The sequence below is a fragment of the Anastrepha obliqua genome, chromosome 4, assembly GCF_027943255.1.
Source record: "Anastrepha obliqua isolate idAnaObli1 chromosome 4, idAnaObli1_1.0, whole genome shotgun sequence".
NCBI lineage: Eukaryota > Metazoa > Arthropoda > Insecta > Diptera > Tephritidae > Anastrepha > Anastrepha obliqua.
Window position 1 is genome coordinate 61,701,243 of NC_072895.1, and position 24,463 is coordinate 61,725,705.

The following is a 24,463-nucleotide window of genomic DNA, read 5'->3' on the forward strand; positions in this document are numbered from 1 at the left end:
CCTCCGCATTATGAATAGATATACATTTTTAAAAAGAGCCCGACAAAGTTTAAAGTTTTCGAATACAGCAGCTTAAAAATTACATGTGAATGCGCACATATGTATGCATGTACAAGGTGGCGCAAAATTAATAATTATTAAATTTTTTACTAATTAAAAACAAAAGTATTTTGAGTGATGGAAATCTTTATTTTGACCTTTACGCGTCATTGCTAGTCTGTTTGTACTTTACACTGCAGCTGTTTAGCTCACAAGTGTCAAAGATGATTGACATACGAAGCCATTTGCCGAAATTATAAATCTTCCGATGGGGTGATTAATTTTGCGCCATGTATATTTTGCGTATATGTACATGTAAACACATGGTGTTCATACATGCATATACATACATATACACACCGATGTGATGCTTGAAAGTTTCGATAAAGAAATAAGTTTCTGCCTATACATAGTTTGCGCTTTCAGGGGCGAGCATAATGTCTTTTTGCAAATTGTATTACTCGTGTTACTTTTGTGCTACACTCATAATAGATACGTAGTTCCGAAACGGTTGCATTATTTTGCAGCACTGAAAAAATTCAAGTGAATTCCCTTTTTAATTTAAGCAATTAATTTAATTAATGCTACTACTACAGGTGCATATATGTACATATGTATGTGTATGTACACACATGTGGACGTGCTGCAGTAAGTATCGATGTTTTTGCTTAACTTAAAATTATATTAACACATACTACTAAACGGGCAAATACAGATAATTACATATACATACATACAGATTTGCACATTGGCTGTGTTAGTGTTTTCTCCTATATTTATTCTATGTAAGCTTTAAACTTCGAGAATTGAATTAACGATGATTTATGTACCAGTTATCGGCTTTCAATTAGCAAATCAAAAATCGTTTGCGAATAGATTTTGGTTTTGTATGTGTTTGAGTGTGTGTGTTTTGTATTTTACATTGTGTATCTTAATTTAACGTTCCACGTTAATTCAAAACCAGTAAAGATCCTTTGATGACTCCTGTACTTGCGCCTCAAGGCCTAAAATGACAGTAAAAAAGTGGTATTTAATTAAAAAGTATAATCAAATATAGAAACAGCAAATGAATGACTTAGGAAAATTGGCAACTTTTCGAATAACCCACTAAAATGCATTTATTAAAAGATTTATTTACAAAAACCATATTCGTATACCCCATATGAAACCACAAAAAATACTAGAAAAATACTGAAAATACTGAAAAATACTAAAAAAGAACTTTTACTACTACTTCACGGAATATTATAATAGTATACTAACAGAAAAATTATTTATACGGGACATATACGAGTTCCCTATAACCTTAACTTAACTAGGGCTCTCAGTGCTTAATGACAATTACAAAATGACTTATTTCTAACTGTACATTTTAAATATTGTGATATATTAATATATTTCATCTGATTGTATACTTTAATCATATTGTCAAAGTTAACATTATTTAATAGAGTGGATGGTACCATAGTTCTAAGTGCAGTAGTCCGTTTGGTGTTAGTGTTGGTCAGAAGTCTAGGATGTGTTGGATTGAGAGATGCCCTCCACAAAACTAGCAAGTCTGGGTAGGAGAGCGGAGGAGAATATGTTCGTGTGTTAGATAGGGACTTTTTACAATCAGGGCTTACAAGAGTGTACGGATGTTTAAATTGAGACCATTCAACCTTTTTCAAGTGGGAAGAATGGAGGTTGATAGTTTTAAGAATGTCATTCGAGAAGAATGTGTCGAAAGTGATGTAAGGGTAAGAATAGTATTTCTGGCTCCTGCATTAGCTTTTACATTTCCAGGGAAGCCTATGACGTTAGGTATTTATAGAAGCTTTATTTTGTTAGGATTTTTTATTAATTTATTCCTGATCCGACAAACAATCTGATTATCACTAAAGGTATTTTTTAAGGGGGGGGGGGGTAAGGGTTTGTATTTTTAAAAAAATAAAAAAAATTTTTTTCTCTTATCTTATTGTTAAACATTTCAAGAATATATTCCTAAAATTTTATGTCGATCTGAGCAAAAGTCTTGAAGTTATTGTTTATTTAGCCTCTTGTCCTTTATCAGAATATCTCTGGCAGCTACGGGTGTTTTTTAGCTTACAAACTTTCAAACGCGTTTTTCTCAAAACTGCTTTTTCAAAGTCCGTGTTCACTGTCATTTAAAAACTACTTGACCGATTCATTTCAAACTTAGTATACATTTTCTACATATAAAATACCTCCCCCCAACGTTTAGTTAACATTTTTTTTTTAATTTAAGAGTGTTTTACACCCTCAAAATGGCGGAATTTTTTGCGGAAAATTGTAGTTTATATTTTAGATGGCCATAAAAAATTTTGAAGTGAAAAAAAAAATAATCAGAGAACGTTGGGGGGAGGATTTGATGATACTTTAACTAAATTTTAATGCTTTTTGATTTCAGATAATTTCCGACCGAGATATAGTGAACACCGCAAATTGTTTTTTTTTAAGACGTTCTGGGAAAAGCTTTGTCACCGGCTGGTTTTTCAAAATTTTCTCATAAAAAAATTACAGAATATTGTTAAAAGTATACTTAATAATATACAAAAGGTTTTAGTAAATTTGCTCAATCCACATTTAAAAAAAAAATTCACAAAAAAGATGTTTTTTTTACGCTGAAACCCTTACCCCGCCCTTAACGCTAGACAGCCTGTCAGTCTGTACATATTAGGAATTTGCCCTTACTATTTGTTGCATACTCTGACGCTTGGAGGATAGCCAATACCTCGCCAGAAAAAATGGAGATATTTGGAGTCAGCCAACCTTTGGATATTAGGTTTCCGTCTTTTTCTACCACAGCAAAAATTGTACAATGGTCAGTACTTGAACCATCAGTGAAAATCGTTGGCCAACCTTTAACCCTCCGATGTTCATATGGGTCTGGCCAGACCCATTCGATCTTTAAATGTATGTAGATCTTTTATTTTTAATATCTGAGGCTTCTTAGTCCATGACTTCCTAAAATGTAGTGTGCTAAACACAATGAAGTAGCAAAATTAAGATTTTTGCTATATTTGTTGTAAAAATAATAATTTTAAACTAATTTCGTTAATTAAGCTCACATGGGTCTGTGCAGACCCATATAAGCTTCTCATGTAAATTGGTTAACCGTTAGGTTGCGGAGGCAGCGGCAGAGATAATTTTTTAGTTGACATTTGAAAATTAAAGTGAACACGTGTTTTTTAATTAGTGGGAAGTGTTTTTTTAAATAAAATGGAACAACTAAATATGGATGAAGTTGATGTGATGACGGGTTTGCTTCGTAAGCTAAGTGCAGCAAATGTGAGTCCGGAGGAAAGTCAGCGACTTCAGGCACAAATTGAAGAAATTATGGGACAGGAGTCCGATCCATTTGAAACAAGTGGCGACGTAGAAGATGATGAATATTTTCCAGATGAACAGATATAGAACAGGAAATCGAGTTAGAGGCTGTTCTGGATGAAAACCATGATGATATTGAGGATTTGTATAGAGAAGCTATCGCCCTTCAGGCTTCAACCACAATGGAATCATGCAGCACATCTATTACCCAGGGCCTTATATACAGGTCGAAAGATGGTAAGATGTGGAATTCAAATCCTCCACCACCTGGAAGGCCTCGTTGTCACAATGTTACAACTTTTACTCGTAAAGGGCCACTACGAGGAGCGTCACCGAGTCATAAAGCTCTTTTCAAGCTATTGCTGTCTCCTGAAATTGTAAGTATCATTGTGCGGGAAACCAACAGAAAAGTCGTTGAAGCGTTTCGTCTATGGAATGAAAAGCATCCCAGTAATAAACAGCGTTCTTGGGTAATGACTAACGAAGACGAAATGTATGCTTTTTTTGGGATGCTACTTATTGCTGGTGTATTTCACTCGAATTCTGAGCCAGCGAAAGAATTGTGGGCCAGTTACAATATGCCAATTTATAAGGCCACTATGTCATTGAATCGGTTCAAGAGCTTAACTACTTTCATCCGTTTCGATAACAGTGGTACTCGTGCTGAAAGGTTGAAGCAAAGCAAATCTGCTGCCCTGGACGATGTATGACTCATGCTGATGGCCAATTTAGAAAAAGCATACACTCCGGATTGTCATGTAACCGTCGATGAACAGTTATTTCCATATCGTGGGCACACTCGATTAGCCCAATATATTCCGAGTAAGTCGGCAAAATATGGCATGAAAGTGTGGTGGATTTGTGACTTTGTTTCAAACTACCCTTTGAAAGGTATAATTTATACCGGAAAACCACCAGGTGGCCAGCGAGAAACGAATCAAGGTCAACGGGTCATCATGAAATTGATGGAAAATTATATGGACAGCGATAGGACTGTTTATGCTGACAATTTTTTTTCAACAGACAACTTGGCAGAAATGTTGATGGATCTTCGGTACCGTAAGAAAAAATAAGACCTTCATTCCGCATGAATTGCTTAACCCGAAGCGTGATGTTAAAAGCACTTTATTTTTTTATCACAATAATAATATCGCTCTGTGCTCGTATATGGCAAAGCCGAAAAAGCCAGTAATTATGTTATCCACTGCCCATTACCGTCAAAGCACCGATCCATTGAAAGGATTCAAACCAGATCAAATTTTGGACTACAATAAATTTAAAGCGGGGGTAGATACAATGGATCAAATGTTGACTGGCTATTCGTGCAAATGCTCGACAAACCGTTGACCACTGGCAATGTTTTATAATATGCTTGATATTGCCGGTTTGGCCTCATTCATCATCTATGACGAGCTGAATCCGGCAAATCAGAGTGATAAGAGGCGCTCATTTATCATTGAATTGGCATGGCGAAACGGGCGACTAACCCATTAGTATAGAGGTTTGCTCATATAAGACAAGCAATGAATCTTTTCAATATCAAGGTGAGTATGAATTATATACACACCTACATATATCTCCGCGTATAAAGATATGTGTATGCATGTATTCATATTTACTAATTTAAAATAAATTATTTCGCTACTTTTAGGTACCGGAATCTTGTCCATCGACATCAGATGCAGCACAGCAACAATCATATGCTCAAGTTGCTTCAACATGGTCATCGTGCTACCATTGTGCTGCTTCTTCTTCGAAAAAGCGACGTAAAACTCGTTATAACTGCAGCAAATGTAATCGTCCCATATGTCTTAATGAACATTCCATGCAACTATATAGTTGTAAACCCAATTGCTCTTCGTAATTAATACTAATCCGTTCAAATAAATAAATAAAATTATTTTTAAAACCGTATTTCTTACATTATTTGTATGGGTCTGGGCAGACCGGTATGATGCACTTACCGCATCATAAGGCACCGAACATCGGAGGGTTAAGGACTGCGATTGAATTATTTCCATAAAACGTTGTATAAAAACTACCTCATTTGTGTTAAGTTTACGGAGAGCATGAAAGTCCACATGCAAGAAACAGTTTTCAAAGACATTGACTACTAATTTTCAAGCAAGATGCCGGCACACAAATACCGAGGTTGTTGCAGTTGTAGATGCAACGACGGATGACCGACCAAATTTTAAAAGACCGATTATGACGGCCGCCGTAGTCGAATGGGTTGGTGCGTGACTACCATTCGAAATTCAGAGAGAATGTAGATTCGAATCTCGGTGAAAGACCAAAATGAAGAAAAAGTGTTTTCTAATAGCGGTCGCCCCTCGGCGGGAAATGGCAAACCTACGAGTGTATTTGTGCCATGAAAAAGCTCCTCATAAAAAATATCTGCCGTTTGGAGTCAGCTTGAAACTGTAGGTCCCTCCATTTGTGGAACAACATCAAGACGCACTCCACAAATAGGAGGAGGAGCTGCGCCATTATGATAATACATATTGGTATGGCTCAATTACGTATAGAACAAAATATCAGCCAAGTGGCCGCCGCGGCCTCGGCGGCACACCTCCATCCGATGCTCCAAATTTTCGATGACGCTGAGGCATAATTGAGGTTCTATGCCGTTAATGTGCCGAATTATCTCATCCTTTAGCTCTTGAATTGTTGCTGGCTTATCGACGTACACCTTTTCTTTCAAATAACCCCAAAGGAAGAAGTCCAACGGTGTCAAAACATGATCTTGGCAGGCAATTGACATCGCCGAGACGTGAGATTATTCGGCCATCAAATTTTTCGCGCAAAAGAGTTAATGTTTCGTTAGCTGTGTGACAAGTGGCACCGTCCTGTTGAAGCCAAATATCGTCCACATCCATATCTTATAATTCGAGCCATAAAAAGTTCGTTATCATCTCACGATAGCGAACACTATTCACAGTAACTGCCTGACCGGTCTCATTTTGGAAAAAAATACGGCCCAATGATGCCGCCGGTCCATTAACCGCACCAAACAGTCACTCTTTGTGGGTGCATTGGTTTTTCGGCAATCACTATTGGATTATCATTCGCCCAAATGCGGCAATTCTGCTTATTGACGAATCCACTGAGGTGAAAATGTGTCTCATCACTGAAGATGATTTTCTTCGATGTGCATTTTGATTTGAACGCCCGTTTTCATAATAAGCCTGAATAACTTTAACGCGTTGCTGGATTGTGTATCTTTCCATGTTTCAAATTGACGTTTAGGTGTGGTTCACATTCAACACCGGCCCTTGAAATTTATTGTAACCACCCTTTATTATGGCGAGAAGCGGTTTTAAATGTATTAAAAAGAAGTTTATTTGTGGTGCCTGAAAAATTGGCTATAAGTTTAAGAGTGGTTCTTTGGCATCTTTCAGTGATAGATGGAGGACCAGCTTCAGCTAAAACACACTGGATAGGAGAAGATCCTTGGAGGCATTGAGAAGGTTTAGATGCCCACAAACAGAAAAATATTTCGTATTGAGTAGTCAAAACATAAAGAAAAAGAATTTTCTGAAACGGATGTACATATAGGTATATATATATATATTTGGAGCGTACACCCGTTTTGGGTGTTTGGTCGAGCTCCTCCTCCTATTTGTGGGTGCGTCTTGATGTTGTTCCACAAATGGAGGGGCCTACAGTTTCAAGCCGACTTCGAACGGCAACGAAACGAATGTACATATATGTGACCTGGTCTACGAAAAGGTACCTTACGTGCGAAAACAAGTTTTCGAGAAAACAGCAGTTAAAGTTTAAACTTTTCAGTCTTTTTCGTATTTCTACTTTTCTTTTTTTTTACTTTTAACAAACTTTTAAACAAATTATGACTTTTTAGTTTTCACCATTTTAAAGAGCCTTTCACACACTATTCGAATCAACAAAAAAGTGAAAAATGATTTTTTGACACGTAAGGTACCTTTTCATACACCAGGTCACATATAATAAATTATTAATTTAAAATATTTATAACTCTTACTTTAAAATATTGCCTACGTCTTTCTTGCCCACGTCTACCTTTGATTTGTACTGCAGAACTTCAAAATGCGCTTATTTTATAAGTATAGGGTGGGCCATGTAAAATTTGCTTTTTGAATCGGCTATAAAAAAAAAACTAATTATTTTTTCAAACTTTTTTTTATTTTGAAGATTGAAAATTGTCATTTATGAATGAAAAATAATATCGTTCAAATGGCCATTCGATCAGTAGGCCATTCGATCAATCCAATTTTTAAGCACATTTTCGATTGTTTGGGCTCCAATTTCATGAATGGCAACTTCGATTTCATGTTTTAAAGCATCAATCGTCTCTCGCATAGCATTTGTCCTTAACGGCTCCCCACAAAAAATACAAAAAATAGCCCAACGGGCTTAAATCACAGCTCCGAGGCGGGCAATTGATATCGGAATTTCGGCTGATTATTTGGTTTTCAAAAACGGTAGCCAAAAGTTCGAGTGTAACTTTGGCAGTGTGACAAGTTGCACTGTCCTGTTGAAACCAAATGTCGTCCATGTCATCCTCTTCAATTTTTGAAAACAACTCGTTGAGCATGTCACGCTAACGCTCGCCATTTACTGTAACCGCGGCTCCTCGCTCATTTTCGAAAAAAAATTGCCCAATGATGCCGCCAGACCAAAAACCGCACCAAACAATGACTCGTTGTGGATGTATTTGCTTTTCTACAGTAACGTGTGGATATTCTGAGCCCCAAATCCGACAATTTTGTTTATTGACGTAGCCAGCGATGTGAAAATCAGAAAAGAGGAAGAAGACTCGCCACTTTGGAAATAGGTTTTCAATATTTCCCAATTTTGTTCAAGCGTATAGCGTCCCATTTCGGAAATGTCAAACCTTTAAGTAAATTATGAATACATTTGACATGTCATTTGTGTTACCATTCTCAAAAAAATAGGTGGTTCAAAAAGCAAACGCTATATGGCCCACCCTGTAGTATAGGGCGTGTCATCTGAGATATATGTAGTCCAAAATGTTAAAATCAATATGCATATCTCTAAAACCAATGAAGCTAAGGGATTGAAACTTTGCTTAAATTTTATATACCGTACTCATAATAATAGGTATTAGAAAAGGGGGCGTGGTATCTCCCATGCAAATTTAAATCTGATATTGTGTGAACAAAATAAATAAATTAACGGAAATTTCAAAACCTTAACACAATTTGAATGCATCGCTACCAGAGCTTGAACAAAAATCAATAAATTTTATCACTAGATAAATTCAAAAAATTCGTTTTGAGCACAGGAATCCCAAACAAACTCTCTCTTATACAGAGTTTCTTGCTACTTGGCAAGATAATTATTTTTAAGCCATTGTTACGTATTTAAAGCTTACGAAAAATTTGCAAAGTGCTGCACATATTCCGAAAAAACTTAAACAAATGACAGTCGTTGGAGCCTTTGATATTTTAAAGATTGCCTTAATTTGAACGCATCTATGCGATGTCTTTGTTCTATGTATACTCTACACTTTGTAGCTGAATATTAGGTGCGCAACTAAGTTCTAAGGTAAACAGATGCCGCCAGCAGTGTGTGCTAGTCGATTCTAACATAACCTAAATGTCATAAACCAAGCTTAGACATATGGTAAACAAACTTCTTCGACACATTAGTGATTTTGCTTTGGTATCATATACTTTTGGTTTTGTGAAAATGTCTGATTTTGTGCCGAATAATCGTCATTTGTGGGAAGTGTTGATTTTCCTCTTTCATTCGAAAAAACGGAGGCTGAAGCGCCTCGAGAGCTACAAAAAGTTTATGGAGATACTGCTTTAAGTGAAAAAACGTGCCGAGATTGGTTCCGTCGCTTAAAAGACGGGGATTTAAATGTTGACGACCGTCCGCGTGAAGGGAGGCCAAAAACCTTCGAATACGATGAATTGGAGGCATTGCTCAATGAGGATCCTTGTCAAACTCAAGAAGAGTATTAGGAGTTACCCGCCAATCCATTTCCAAGCGATTGCATGCTTTGGGAATGATTCAGAAACAGGGGACTTGGATTCCTTATGAGTTGAAACCAAGAGATGTTGATTGTCGTTTTTTCGCTTGTGAACAACTGCTCCAGCGGCAAAAAAGGAAGGGTTTTCTCCATAGCATCGTGACGGGTGATGAAAAATGGATTCATTACAGCAATCCAAAGAAAAGAAAGTCATGGGGACTGCCCGGTCATGCTTCTACGTCGTCGCCTCGACCGAATATTCACGCTACAAAGGTTATGTTATGTATTTAGTGGGACCAAGTTGGTGTTATTTATTATGAACTGTTAAAACCAAGCGAAACTATCACTAGGGTTCGGTATCGACTTCAATTGATGCGATTGAGCCGAGCACTGCGCCAGAAGCGGCCGGAAACGCGGAGAGGCATGAAAAAGTGATTCTACAGCTTGACAACGGTCGGCTTCACGTTGCCAAACCCATTAAAACCTACCTGGAAACATTGAAATGGGAAATCTTACCCCATCCGCCATATTCTCCAAATATTGCGCCGTCCGATTATCACCTGTTCCGATCAATGGCACATGGTCTAGTTGACTAGCAGTTCCATTCACATGAAGACATCAAAGAATGGCTTGATCCGTGGAAAACAAAAGATGAACAGTTTATGAGATCTACTAGAAAGATGGGAACAAGTAGTAGCCAGCGATGGGCAATACTTTCAATGATTCTCTTTAACCATTTTTCCAGAATAAAGTTGTATTTTCATCAAAAAAACATCGAGAACTTAGTTGCTCACCTAATATATTTTCTATTTTCCTCAGCAAACGTGAGAAAAAAATTAATTTGAAAAAAAAAAATCAACTACGTATGAACTTTTCATAGAAGAAGAACATTTGCTACCGTCAGCTGTTTAGAGTAACACCTTCCATTTCGAATGCAGCACTTCTACTTCTGTAGACAAACCACGAATGGTTTGGAAAATTGTTACTGGAACTTATAATTAAGTGAAAGAGTTATATGACAACATTACTGCCTTCACATTCATGCTGAACTATGTAAAATAATAAGAAATTGGGGAAGGACAAATCGTGGGTTCTTCACCAAGTCAAGAGGTTTCTTGCCAAGTAAAGTATGTCAGTCAATCTTGCGTTGTGAGGCTTCTATATATTTCATTAGGGGATATTTGCATGTTTGGAATAAGATTTGAGTGCATTGAAAATTTTTTCATGTTGTAACCAAAGAAAATAAAGCAACATTTATTGCATATGTACGTACATATTTCCTTTAATGAATGTTCATTTTGGTGAATGCTCCATATGAATTTTTCATGGTGAGGGTGTTTGCAGGGAATGAGCAACTTGCAGCAAATGGTTGGAAAAGTTGTTTTCATTTCATGACGGGGACATTCCTGCTTGGCGGCCATTTTTATTGTTTGATGGCTTATGTCCTTTCGACCTAGCATGTGGTGAGTTGAATGAACACATATGTACGTATATGCTAACATCTACATACATATACACGTATGGTGTGACGAAGAATCTGTATGCTTGAATGAAATTCGTCAGGGTAACTCAGGGACACAACAACCACCAAAAAAGTTTAACAAACGCAGCCGCATATACTTTACACCCGCAGAAAAGGTGAACACACAAGTGAGGTCATAGATATGTATGCATAAGTATTTATATTTTTATGTATGCAACTCAGGTTTATGCGCGTATGTGGTTTAACGCACATCCTTTTCTCTTTGCGGAATTTCAAGCGTTGAAAAGGGTCGCTATGTCGCTTTGAATAATTATAACAGCTGGGGTTGTCATAGCAACTGCCATATTAACATTTGTATGTATGTACCATATATATACGTATACATATTAAAAAGGATATTTGTAAACATAAATTCTAACTACAATCAAATCGAGGCAAAACAAAGACGGACGAAACAAGGACCAGGTTATTGTATGTGGCCATCCTCCCACAGGCATGAACACATACATATGTATGTAAGTAAATATATTAGTTGACTTGATATTTGCTTACAAGCCGCATGGGATCTGCTCTGACTCTGTCTGTTGGTTGAAATGACATATTGAGTAATAGCTATTGATTTTAACCAGCTTCCCAGGAAGGAAGCTAGCTGTTTCCGCCAGAAAAAGACTACGGGCACTCTCAAGTTTGAATGTATACTTACATATGGATGTAAATATTTGAAGTCAATAAAAAAGTTTCAAAAAATTGTAAAAAATTACCTAATTTTTCCTTACAACTATCCACAAATGGCATTTATTTCTCGGGATCACCTACTTTTTTATCCCGGAGAAATTTAGCTTTTTAGCGCCAAAAGTATACGACGTCCCGCAGAATGTGTCGAAAACCAAAGTAACAGTGAAGGTGATATATAATACAGTTAAAAGTTTGTATTAAATATGAGACCTAAAAAGTATAAATGTTTGACGATTCCTGAAAAGAAGAAATTAATTGAAAAATTAGAAGGAGGTGAGAAGAAAAGCTATGTTGCAAACGAATTTATGATGCCTCTTACTCTCTCTACCATAATAAAGAACAAGGAGAAAGTTACTGCTGCCCAAACTACTGGAGCACGGAAAAGAACAACTAAAGGTGGATTTTCTCGTCTGGAACAAAGCCTGGCAATTTGGCTTAGATAGTGTAGAGTACAAAAAGTATCTATGCTCCGATAAAGGAAAACGCAAAAAAGTTCGCGTCTACTTGAAACGTACAAAACTTTGCGGCGATTGAAGGGTGGCTTACAAATACAGATACGCATGAAAAGAGCAACGATGAAGATGAAGAGGATACATCAGAAGCTTCGGCAGAGGTGTCAGTTAAGGTAGCAAGAGCCTCATTCGATAACTAACAAAGCTTTTGTCTACAAAACGAAACTGATGAAACAGCATATCAAGCACTTTTGCTCTTTAAAAAAAATTATTGAAAAGTCTGAGCAGCAGCAATGTGCTTCGAGGCTAACTCGTATAAATGAGTTCTTTTCAAAGATGAATTAATTCACATTATGAATATGTAAAACATTAGCAGTTAAATAAGAACACTTGATAATTCGAAGTTTTATTTATTTTCTCTTAAAAATGTCGAGCCATTTAATATTTCAAACACTCGCTAATTGGTAATATTTTAAGAGTCCCTCGAATTTTGAATTAACGAGAGTCGACTGTATTTGAAAAGATCTGCACTGTTATAAGAAATGGCATGAGTAGATATTTGCATTTGTATTTGCTGGAGGCTTGGGAAATTTGCGATAGTCTTGCACCAAAAATTCCACTTGCTCTCTCTGTTAGAATGGTGAAAATTATTTCCTCTACATTTCCAACAACATCGGTAGCAGCAAGATACTGGGGCGAGATAATCACAAATCATTTTTTAGGTCATAGGGTCACTGTACAATATTTACCATTTTTGATATCGCTCTATTGACAAGCCGAAGTTGGTGTTCCCTTGACGTGCCGGAGCCGAAGAAATCTATCACCACGAGTCCATGATTTCTTACAGACTATAAAATAAAAACTTAACTATGATATTTTGTACTTATCTACTCGTATGTACATATATATTATATGTACATCTAAAGGTATAACCATTAGGGAGATTAAAAAAATTGGTTTCCTTCTTTAATGCTAGTTTGGTAAAAATAATTTTTATTTAAATAATTTAATATCTGTTGTTAAGTACACATGTAGATACATACATATATGTGTGCATCCAAATATGTATATATATACTTATATGTGTATTTATATGCTTTTGTGCTTGCTCACCTGCCATTGTGGGGTAACTGGAATAGGCTGCCGCACTTTCGAGCGCGTGCGCGGTCTGTTGGTCGTGATGCAGTCTGCAATGAGAAAAATTTCTTAGAAAAAAATATTTACATTAACATTATTGGCTGTCTTCGAGATATGTATGTACATATTTATTACATAAAATATTATAATTTATTCGGGAATGATACGAATAGGAGAATATGGTTATTCATCCTTATATACACAAAAAAATATTATGCACACATATTCATATATACATATGCACATAGGTGGTAATATTAGGTGAGCCCATCTTTGAAGTAGAATATATTTTTAAAGAATTATTTTCGACCACTTTCAGGGTTGCCCATATTCGACGTACCCGACGTATTTCGATGACTCTTTGGGAGCGTTCCAATCGACGAGGCTTGCCCGCAGGCAACAATATTTGCGTCAATTGAATCTTATACGGGAATAAATGCAAATCAATGCGGATAATTCGTTGTAAAGTGGTCCGAGCAATGCCCAACTGCTAAGAACAGAGATTTTGGGATGTCCTTGGCGACGCCTTGGTCAGTTTTGATTTGGCCTCTTTGGATTAGAAAGAGCATCACCATTCGAAAACCTTTCGTACAAACGTTTAATGGTGTTCTTAGAAGGCGCACTTTTCACATTATTTAATTTTTTATACGCACGTTGAGTTTTCACAATTGACTTCTTTTGTTGAATGTAAATTTCAGTGTAAATTAGGTTCGAATATCCGTGCATGAAACAGCAGAATTTTTCCTAAAAGCTGTCACACCTCGGCAGGCAATGACAAACCTGCGAATGCATTTCTGCCATGAAAAAGCTCCTCATAAAAATCATTTGCCGTTCGAATTCGGCTTAAAACTGAAGCTTCCTCCATTTGTCGAACAACATCAAGACGCACACCACAAATAGGATGAGCAGCTCGGCCAAACACCTAATAGAAGTGTTGGCTGGTTGGATGGTTGAAGTGGTGATTCATCCAGTATCCGCGCTATTTTGTTGCCACATCCTCGTTACCAACTTGTTTAACGGTCATTTACTTTACAGCATGACTATTATCCTGTCTGTGCTGTTTAAGAACCTTATTAGGTTGTTGTCATCTAAGCCAGTCCGTTATTCGAGACTCTCGAACAGCGGTTTGCCCAGAGTTGATATTCCCTTCCATAGGGCAGGGCATTCACAGAGGAAATGGAAAGTCGTCTCCCTTTTCCTCGGTTGTTTACAACTGTGACAATATGTGTTGTGAGGGATGCCCATTTGTTCTCCGTCAGAATAAAAGCCAGTTATGATTGCCATGAGTCTCCAGGCGTCCCGTCGCTCCATGTTTATCAATGTTGACGTTGTTGGCCACATTTATTTATTATTTATTTATTTTATTTTATTTTATTTTTTATTTTATTTTATTTACTAATACCCCAAGCTGGGTTTCCACTGAAGGAAAATAATTTTTTAATTGAAACTTCTTTCTGCATTTCTCTTAAATTCTTATTCATTAAAATTTTCCCGGGCTGATACAAAATTTTCTACTTTCGAAAATGTTTTGCCTTCCTAATATGCATATATATGTGTGTATGTGAATATGTAAATACGTACACGTTAATAAAATATGTATATGGTACATACCTGGTACCGTGGCTATACTGTTGTGGCAGCCGTAACAGGCTACCGTATTGCGCCATATTGTGGTGGTAGGCATGCGCGTGTGCAGCATGTGCATGTGCAGCGTGCGCATAAGAGCCGTAATGTGCGGCAGCCGCATGTGGCACCCATGGATCGGTTGCATAGCCACCGTCCGATGCGTACAAATCGCCAACCTGAAATAAAACAAATAACAACAAAGTCATCTACAGGGAGCAGTGAACAATAATTGCTAAATTGCTAGGGAGCAGTGTAATAGATACCCGAATCATTGATATTCTGAAGTTACACATGGCAGCCTGTTTTTGATTTCTTTATTTTGTGCCTATCTTTTGTTCGCAATAAAATATTCATATATACATGCATATACAGATATTTGAACTCACCTGCGGATGTGCGGGTGCAGGCACTGGATGCACATAGTTGCTATTCCAAAACGAAGGTGGGAAGTTTCTTGCTGACATGGGACTACTCGTTTCTGCAAAGAAAAAGAAGCACACAAAGAAAACATTTTATTATGAAGTAGCGGGTGAACGGGGCTAAAATAAAATATGGTGAATAGTCAAGAGCTTTTTGTCCATACTTCGTACAAATCTACTTTTCGAAGTGCTTCACTTCAAACACAATTTTTAGTTTCTGCTGGTTGCTTCAATAGCATTTTATTGTAGGTTTTTAACTCTAAAACTTACGCAGTTACACAGGTTAGGTGATATTAAAATTTTCAGTAGTGTTGCAAGCTTTTTGAGTGGCCTCCAAATATCTAGTTGTCGTATTTTCATTTTATGAGCTCAAGGTCCGATTAATAATAAAAAAAATAGTAATATTTGAGGAACTCCAATTTTAATTTAATTCTGTGGATTCGTAGTCCAGAAACATTCAGGCTATTTAAACACTTCATATACATAATAAACAGCCTTTTAAGCGAACCTATCTAAATAAGTGCTGATTTCGGAAATCGAATAGTTCGTTCGCAAAGCCCTGTGGCTGTTCTCCATTAATATCATGAATTTTTTTTACGTATTGACGAATTGAGTTCTTAAACGAAGCTGTGTTAAATAAATTAAAAAAACAAAACTTTTATCAAATTGTGTATTGTAATAAAAATGTATATAGTGAAACCTTTTCCTACAGACACCTCTATTAGACGGACACCTTCCTTGGGCGGACACTTTTTCCTATACCAAATTTTTAGTATACATTTCGGATCAAAGTACTTTCTTCTAAACGTACACTCTCTTGGCCGGACGCAGACAGCTATTTTTCATAAAACTGACTCAAAAACCTCTATTGAGCAGATTCGAACCTCTTATCAAAAGACATTAAAGTTTTTTTCATAGCAAATCAAACAAAAACCTCCGTGAGCAGATTCGAACCTCTTATCAAAAGACATTAAAGTTTTTTTCATAGCAAATCAAACAAAAACCTCCGTTGAGCGGACGCGAGCACCTCATATATAAATATATACACATATTTATAATTTGCGCGTACACCCTTTTTGGGTGTTGGCCGAGCTCTTCCTCCTATTTGTGGTGTGCGTCTTGATGTTGTTCCACAAATAGAGGGACCTACAGTTTCAACCCGACTCTGAACGGCAGATATTTTTATGAGGAGGTTTTTCATGGCAGATATACACTCGTAGGTTTGCCATTGCCTGCTGAGGGGTGATCGCTATTAGAAACAACTTTTTCTTAATTTTGGTTTTTCACCGAGATTCGAACCTACGTTCTCTCTGTGAATTTCGAATGGGCAGACAAAATATAAAAAATGTGAGTGAGCAGCTACTTACATTCTTATATACTCGTATATATACCTGTATATAAGTACATACTTAATGAAAAAAAGGCCAGATTCCAAGCGTGAATCCAAGAGGAAATAATTTTCAAAAAATAAATCCGCTATTGTCTTCTTTGTAATAGTTAAAGAAATAAACTTTTATTATTAGTGTTTTTTTGCTAATTTAGCTTTTAACTCCTGTATCAATCTTTAATCCTTCGTTGTCATTAAAATATTTTCAGAAGATTTTTCGAATGTATTTTGAATTATAGTAGGTATATACGAGTATAGAGTAATTAGTTTTCTTATAAATAATAGTACTAATTATTATTTTTGTTTAAAACATGAATTTATAACAATTTGCTACACCTCGCCTACTCTTACTTCAACACTGCATCTAACGAAAAGTTAATAAATCCAGCAACAGTCGAGCAAATTTCAAAAGTTGTGCATATTTTGCGAAATAATCCAATAGCACAAATAAAGCTTAACGTTGCAATACATTTTTTTCAAAAATATTATTGTAATTCAAAGTACGAGTGCTGAATATTTAAGTAAATTAATTCAATACCCACAAAGGCCAGTGGCAACCTAACTTCCCAGACATTTTTACAGCCTCATTGACTTGGTCTCCTTCCCATTCTCATTCGTACACTTTCCACTGCTCACCACCCGCACATTTACTTATCCTCCCTTCTGCTTTTGATGCAGCTGCTACCGCCTTTGATTGCCGTACGTAATTGTAAATATTTTGTGGCATTCGTAGTTTCAATTGGTTGGCATTGAGGAATTGAAAGTGAATTTAAATGATGCCTGCTTTAGCCTCCTCCCGACTTTCGAAGTAAGTACTGTTGCTGCTGTATGCTGCCGAAACCGCCACCGCCGCCGTCGCTGCCGCCGCCTAACACGGCATGATGGAGACATCTTGGCGCACGTATGCGGTTGTTGTTTGTCATTATGGATTCGTAGTTGGTTTGTCTTCTTGCTTCTGTTTTTTTTTATTTTTCTCGGTGTTTTGGTGTTTTTGGTGCTTGTTTGCATGGCTTTGTCCGTGTGTGTGTGTGTGTTTGCGCATGCACGTTAACGTGCCTCGATTGTGTTGGTATTAATGGGAATTCCTTAGCGTCATTTCGTATGCGTGTCGGCGGGCTGACAACAGTCTCCTCAGCCGACTGGGGGACTGGTTGCATCTTTGGCTAACTAGAGCAGGCTGGGGTATTAGTGCTGGAGACAAGAAACTGGGTGTGTGTTTTTTATCTACAGTGCGCCGCTAAGTAGGCATGCGTACAATTACACATACATATGCATGTATGCACTTTTATGTTATTGCTTGTATGTGTGCATGTCTGCGTTTGTAACTGATTTTGGCAGTGCTGGAGCCACTGTGGCACGCGGCATTCGAGCGTAAGTAGGCTGCCGGTGGTGTGACACCAAGTGCTTGCTCTATTTTGTAAAATTCACGCTGCGCAGCGTTTGTACGGAGTATCAAAACATATGTACACACTCGTACAAAGAGTGAAAACAAATACGATTCCCACTCTAAATTGAGTTCGGAATGTTGTAGTCAATGATGGAGTCAGACTCATCCGCGTCGCCACCACCATCATGAGCAACAGCTACAACCGCATCAGTCGCGTCGCATCAACTTGTGCAACATTGTCTGCCGCCACTTCCAAATCTAACTATTTATTGGCAGCACAGCAGCGCAGCAGCACGATGAGCGTGCAACAATACGAAATTCCAGCTGTTGCATTCCACAGCCGCACTCTTCAAGTGTTGAGTAGTGTTTTCTGTTATTCGCTCTATTTTTGGTAGTTAAACTTCAGGAGGCTTAATAGTGCGTGCATGTATGGGTTTGTGGTTTTATTATTCAATTGCGCACGTTCAGTCAACGACAGGCACACATACATTCATGCTTATACATAAAATATGCCTATCTTTATTTAGCATTATGTTTGCATATATATGGATGGGGCTTCATACTCACATCCATACATACGTACATGCAATAATAGCAAATGCTAATGCTTTTTTTCTTTTTTTCTTTTCAAGTTCCCTTTTTAATGAACGTGCTGATCCTGAACATGTTTGCAGCGAATTCCTGCTGGCCACAAAGCGCGCAACAAGCTGATGTGCAACAAGGCGTGGCGCCATGCCGTTAAGTGACACATTTCATTGCAAATCAGTGAATATTACCTACTTGTACCGGCATACATTTGTACATACATACATACACATATGCGCATACATATTTTGCAATTGAGCAGAAATTTCAGCAGAAATTGGTGTATGATGATAAACGCAGATGCCCACCATTTCAAATTGAATAGTGGTGTCATGAACTCAAGACGCATAAGTCGCTTAAGTCTTGTCTTAGCTTTTTGCATTAAAAATTAGTTAAAAGAGATGCGATATCCAATTCTTCAAAGTGATTCAACACCTTTTTCCATGGGGCATTAATATATGTAGTATTTTTGTTTTGTCTACGCCGATATACGCTCTAAACTGAAAACTAATACGGCTATGCAAGATGACATTGCTCAATACGAGCAACGCCGTCAGAATTGGGAAGGACCTCTCCGAGCCGTTTGATACCAAACGAGGTTTCAGACAGGGTGACTCGCTGTCGTGTGACTTCTTCTTGGCCTGGTGGGGAACGAGGACAAAACGAAGTACCTCCTGTCTTCAAACAAACAGTCGGTGCACTCGCGTATCGGCACCCACGTCACTGTTGACAGTTATAATTTCGAGGTTGTAGAAGACTTCGTATATTTAGGAACCAGCACTAACACCTATAATAATATCAGCCTGGAAATCCAACGCAGAATCTCTCTTGCCAACAAGTGCTACTTTGGACTAAGTAGGCAATGGAGTAGTAAAGTTCTCCCTCGACGAACAAAACTAACACTCTACTAGGCTCTCATCATACCCGTCCTAACGTATGGCGCCGAAGCGTGGACGATGACAATATCCGATGAAGCGACGCTTGGAGTGTTTGAGAGAGAGATTTTGCGTAAAATTTTTGGCCCTTTGCACGTTGAGGATGGAACGATGAGCTGTATGAGCTTTACGACGACATAGACAAAACGCTGCGAATAAAGATCCAGCGGCTACGTTGGCTGGGTCATGTCGTTCGAATGGATACAAACGCTCTGGCTCTGCAAGTATTTGATGCGGTACCAGCTAGTGGTAGCAGAGGAAGAGGAAGGCCTCCTTTGCGTTGGAAAGATCAGGTGGAGAAGGACTTGGCTTCACTTGGTGTGTCCAACTGGCGCTGGTTAGCACGATAAAGAAACGACTGACTCGCTTTGTTACACTCCGCCAAAATCGCGTAAGCGGTTATCGCGCTAATAAAGAAGAAGAAGAACAGTTATTGCGCTAAAAGTGACGCTACTTTTGACATGACCAAAACTATAAATAAAAAATAATTTCGTTTTTTAATTCGAGGCGAGTCCAGCTAATTTTGAACAAAAAACAAACGTGTTTTCTTTGTTAGACGGGGGACTTTTGAGCTCATGTCTTATGTACGCATTTTATGTAAGAAATAAAAATTATATAAAATCACAAAAACATTGAAATTTTTAGCTTACGTAATATTGTTGCTCTGGACATTTGCAAAAAGGCAAACCGAGAGCAAAAGTAGAACCGAACGTTCAATACAACACAACGAAATTTTTTTGGTACTGAAAGTAAAAACGATACTTCAATTTACGTTTTTGCACGCTATGAAATTTCGGAAATTCACATCTGAATAAATAATCACTCCAATAACGAATGCTTTGGAAAGATTTGTCGTATATTTAAAAAAGAAAAAAAGTATGTTAATTTTTATTACAACCACCAAACCCAACGCATTGTTAATAGCTCTTTAGTGACCCTAATAACTGATTAATAGCTACCTGTAACAGATAAGAACTGCTACCATAGCATGTCGCCAAGAAATCATTTTTTTTTTACTTTCTTTCCTTTTCAATGAAGTCTAACATTTCTCCTATCGCTTATGTAAGTATGTACGTTTGTGTTAGAGTATATGAAGTTGTCCTGCTGCGTGTTAGGCGTACAAGTATCCTGATAGGCTTGTCACATTACTTGGCGGGCGGCAAAATATTAATAAAATACTTCTGTATGTGTGCACGTATATATCTTGGGTCGGTATCTATAATTTATAGCGGATCTGATAAGCGCACTTGATGAGTTTATCTCCCGATGACCACACACAAACTTTCTTACATAACTAAAAATGTGTAGACACACATGCATTCTTCGTAACAAAAGAAAGTACGCATGCTGTCCCGCTAAGGTATTGGCTGCGTGCCTTTGGTTGCACTTCACACACCTTTCTTTAAAGGTATGCGCAATGGCCAACCGCAACGCCAAGAGCCGTGCCAAACGATGATGCAGTTGTTCGACTTTTAAATTTCAAATTAAATAAACTGCATAAAAAATAGTCACTCAAAGAAAGGGAAACACGAACAAATCGGTAGCAATAATTAAAAATAGCTTGACATCTGCATGTGATGCAGAGCAACTGTAAAATTGTAATGCAACAAGAATAACAACAAAAACAACAGCATGTAGGTACAATAAGAAAAGAACCGAAACCAAAGAAAAAATCCATATAGAAAATGTATTTTGTTTTAGCGTTCTTAGCGTACTGCGGTAAAATTCGATAAAGATATAAATGTTTTTCTGCTGTGCCAAACTCGGTATATCTGCGGCACTTGCTGTTCTTATTGTTGTTGGATTTTTCATTTTTGTTGATTGTGTTGCATTGTGGCGCGCACAAAGGAATTTCATCGAATTTCGGTTGGCATCTAATTAAATTGCTTTCGAATCATGAATATGCCATTGCTGAGCGAGCCAGCTAACCAGCGAGTCAGCGCGTCTGTAAGCGGCCAAAGAGCGCAATAAGCGGGTAGCGGACTACAATGGCAACGCAACTTTTTGTGCCATATCTTATTTGTATACTCGTATGTGTATCGAAATACCGCACGAGGATATTTTTGGTAAGTACTGCACCGCCACTTTAATACGATTTAAGTTTTATGCGGACAACTAATGAATTAATGCAGTGAGGCGGCTGCATTGCAGCGACTCAAAACGGAGATGGCCACCACCCAATGCATGCGCCCGCTGCAACGGTGCATTCCAATGTAAATACCATGCTAAAAAGTATAACAAAAACATTCAGAAGTAAAAATTAAAAATGACAGCGAACAACAGTACGACACAACTGCCGCGCAACAATTTGTCCCTTAAAGTCAACTGGTTTTACACGAAAAGATGCAATATTTCGTAAACGCCTGTGCGGAAATGCAGGCGGTTTTGTGGGCCCTATTTCAAGAGTAGCAACAAGACTACTGAATAACGAGGAAAAGTGAAAATTGTTTGGCCTCTCAAATATCTAAGAACACAGTGATGCCTAAAAATGTGGTTAAGCGTAAAATTCGGTGGAAATACTGTTCATAAAAAATCGGGCTTACTCCAGAAAGGAATACGAAACTGAGAGAAAAGCTGGCGTTTGTTTACGCTTTCACTGTTAAAAATTGTCGAACGTACTTCGTATGGTAGAAAATGCGTGACATTGTCAGCAAAAAATACTGTCCGAATTCAACAGCATTTTGTGGCTACTTCTACTTGCTCTTTATTATACTAAAATTGAATGGGTTATGAAACTGCATACCCAAAATTATTCTAGAAATCCTGATTAATTCATAATTTTCATATTTTTTGCACAAAGTTTGAAAAAACGAACGATTTATATGGGTTTTGTTGTATAACGAGTTAAGTTTTTATAAAAATGTATTAGACACTAAATAATTAAAAGTAAGTAGTCAAACTGCTCAAAATATCGCACCCCTACATACTTTTCTGTTCATGCGTATTTTTATGTAGATTTTGATGCATTCTTTACGCAATTATTTTTGTCATATGTCGATAAGTATTGCCCTTTTTGGCTGTTTGTGTAAGTAGTATTAAATCTCTTATTTTTGTTAAAATTAAAAAATAATTATATGTAAACAAAAATAATAAAAAAAAATTAGAATTTTTGGTAAAATATCTTCGTTTTTGTTTTTAATTATTTTTGATCATATCAGATCTGTTTCTTTCAATGTTAAATAATCCCGATTACTTTATAATTTTTCTTTTTATTAAAACGGGTTATTATTTTAAGTATTGCCATTATTTGCAGTTTGTCTAAGCAGTAATGAATCTTTGTGAAAAAAACAATAAATCAAAAAATGTTTTAAAAAATATGTATTACCATTATTGTCTTTGATTACATCAGATCAAGTTTTCAAAAAATAATTCCAATACAATTTTTGATTAAATCAGATTATTTTTTTTTTTTTCAATATTGAACAGTCCTGATTTTACTAATCATTTAATCACTAAGCTGACTCTTAAAACATTAATCTAAACAGTGATCATTACGCTTAATATCAGCTCTGAACCAAAGCGTTAACGGAACATTTGCTGAACTAAATAATTTTCCTATTTTTCCTGTAAGAGAATTTATGAGTTCGAGAGGATATTCATCATCAGATTCGGCCGCATCAGATTCTTATAGCCAATTTAAACTCTTTTCATGAAAAATAACATTTTTTATATGACTTATCATATTCATAAAACGTTGAGATTTCTTAAACTGTTTCAATATTTTATTTTTTTGTATTGAAAAGTTACATTTCATTCAATTACAACTACATATGTATGTATGTAGTTAAATCTAATAAGTAATATTTTCCTATTTGGAGGCTCCGTTGGAGAAGGATGTGCGTTCGTTCACGTAATCACAGGAGAAGTATGCTTTTGTATCTCAATAATAAGAACCTAATCCCCATTCATGCACTTTATTCTGTATGTAAAGTTACCTTACATTTGTAATCCCATACAATTTTGATAAACTGTCGCCCTGTCAAATTTTATGAAACAGGCCCATGATGTCTTTGTCGCATTACCGCCCCGATTCGTACTGATTAAATGCCACTTTAATGATTTTATTTCTTTTAAGGGCATTATTTATAAATACAATTTTAACAGCAGAAAACCTTCAACTCCACACTTACATATGCACTTATGTGCATGTATGCACATATTTAGGAACATAAATATGTATTGCTTTATGCATATGCATGCTTGCAGCAAACGTTTGTATCCTTCGGGGAATTCTTGTAAGTGTGCCACATTCCTGTTTGGTGTTGAAGTTCAAATATTTTGCAGAACTGAAATTTTTCAAACTTTTGTAATTGCAATAAAAATGTCATGCAATCGATTTTGGCTACTTACGATATTTTGTGGTATTTAATATAATTAATTATAGTTTATTTTCACTAAGCGTAGAACGCTTGTAGGGATATATAATAATATTATATATAATGCATGCATATTTTTGCGTACATAAATTTGTTGTATACTTTTACCAACTCCAACTTTTAGTGTATACTATACCAACTCTTGTTGTGCACGGTCGATACATTCATTTCAAAAGCCGCGGGAAAAAAGTGTAAAAATGCATGTGCAACATATAGTAAAAATGTATGTAAGATGAAATAACTTCAAATATTTTCCCAAAACTTAGGGCATGGTGAGGGATTCTTGGGGGACTCTTTTTTTGGTTTGGTTACGCACAATCTACAATATTATTATTATTATGAGAGGTGCGATCCTATGATCGAACTTAGAAATCTAGGAATTAATGATGATGATGATAGGATTTGGCACTGCGAATTGAAAGATCTATTGTGCACCCTTCATGGATTCAGAGTATTTCTCTGAGCATTCGTTGAAACTTTAACGCACGCTCCATGTCAGAATCACGATTAAAAAAATGTAGCAAATTTCAAGCCCTCATATACCTATTAAATCAACCGTTAATAGAGGAACTTCTCCTTCAATTTTGTCATT

At 36.9% G+C, this 24,463-nt stretch overlaps 1 protein-coding gene across 1 annotated transcript in view; it reads right to left on the reverse strand.

The window, feature by feature from the left end:
- Window positions 1-919: 919 nt before the first annotated feature.
- The window catches only part of LOC129246046 (protein vestigial), a 64,328-nt gene continuing 40,784 nt past the window's right edge, over window positions 920-24,463 (reverse strand). The window contains exons 4-7 of the mRNA XM_054884554.1: window positions 15,169-15,260; window positions 14,768-14,958; window positions 13,133-13,206; window positions 920-1,043 (exon numbers count right to left, since the gene is read on the reverse strand). Coding sequence (XP_054740529.1) covers window positions 994-1,043; window positions 13,133-13,206; window positions 14,768-14,958; window positions 15,169-15,260 — 407 coding nt within the window. The 3' untranslated portion in view covers window positions 920-993. The remainder of the gene's footprint in view (window positions 1,044-13,132; window positions 13,207-14,767; window positions 14,959-15,168; window positions 15,261-24,463) is intronic.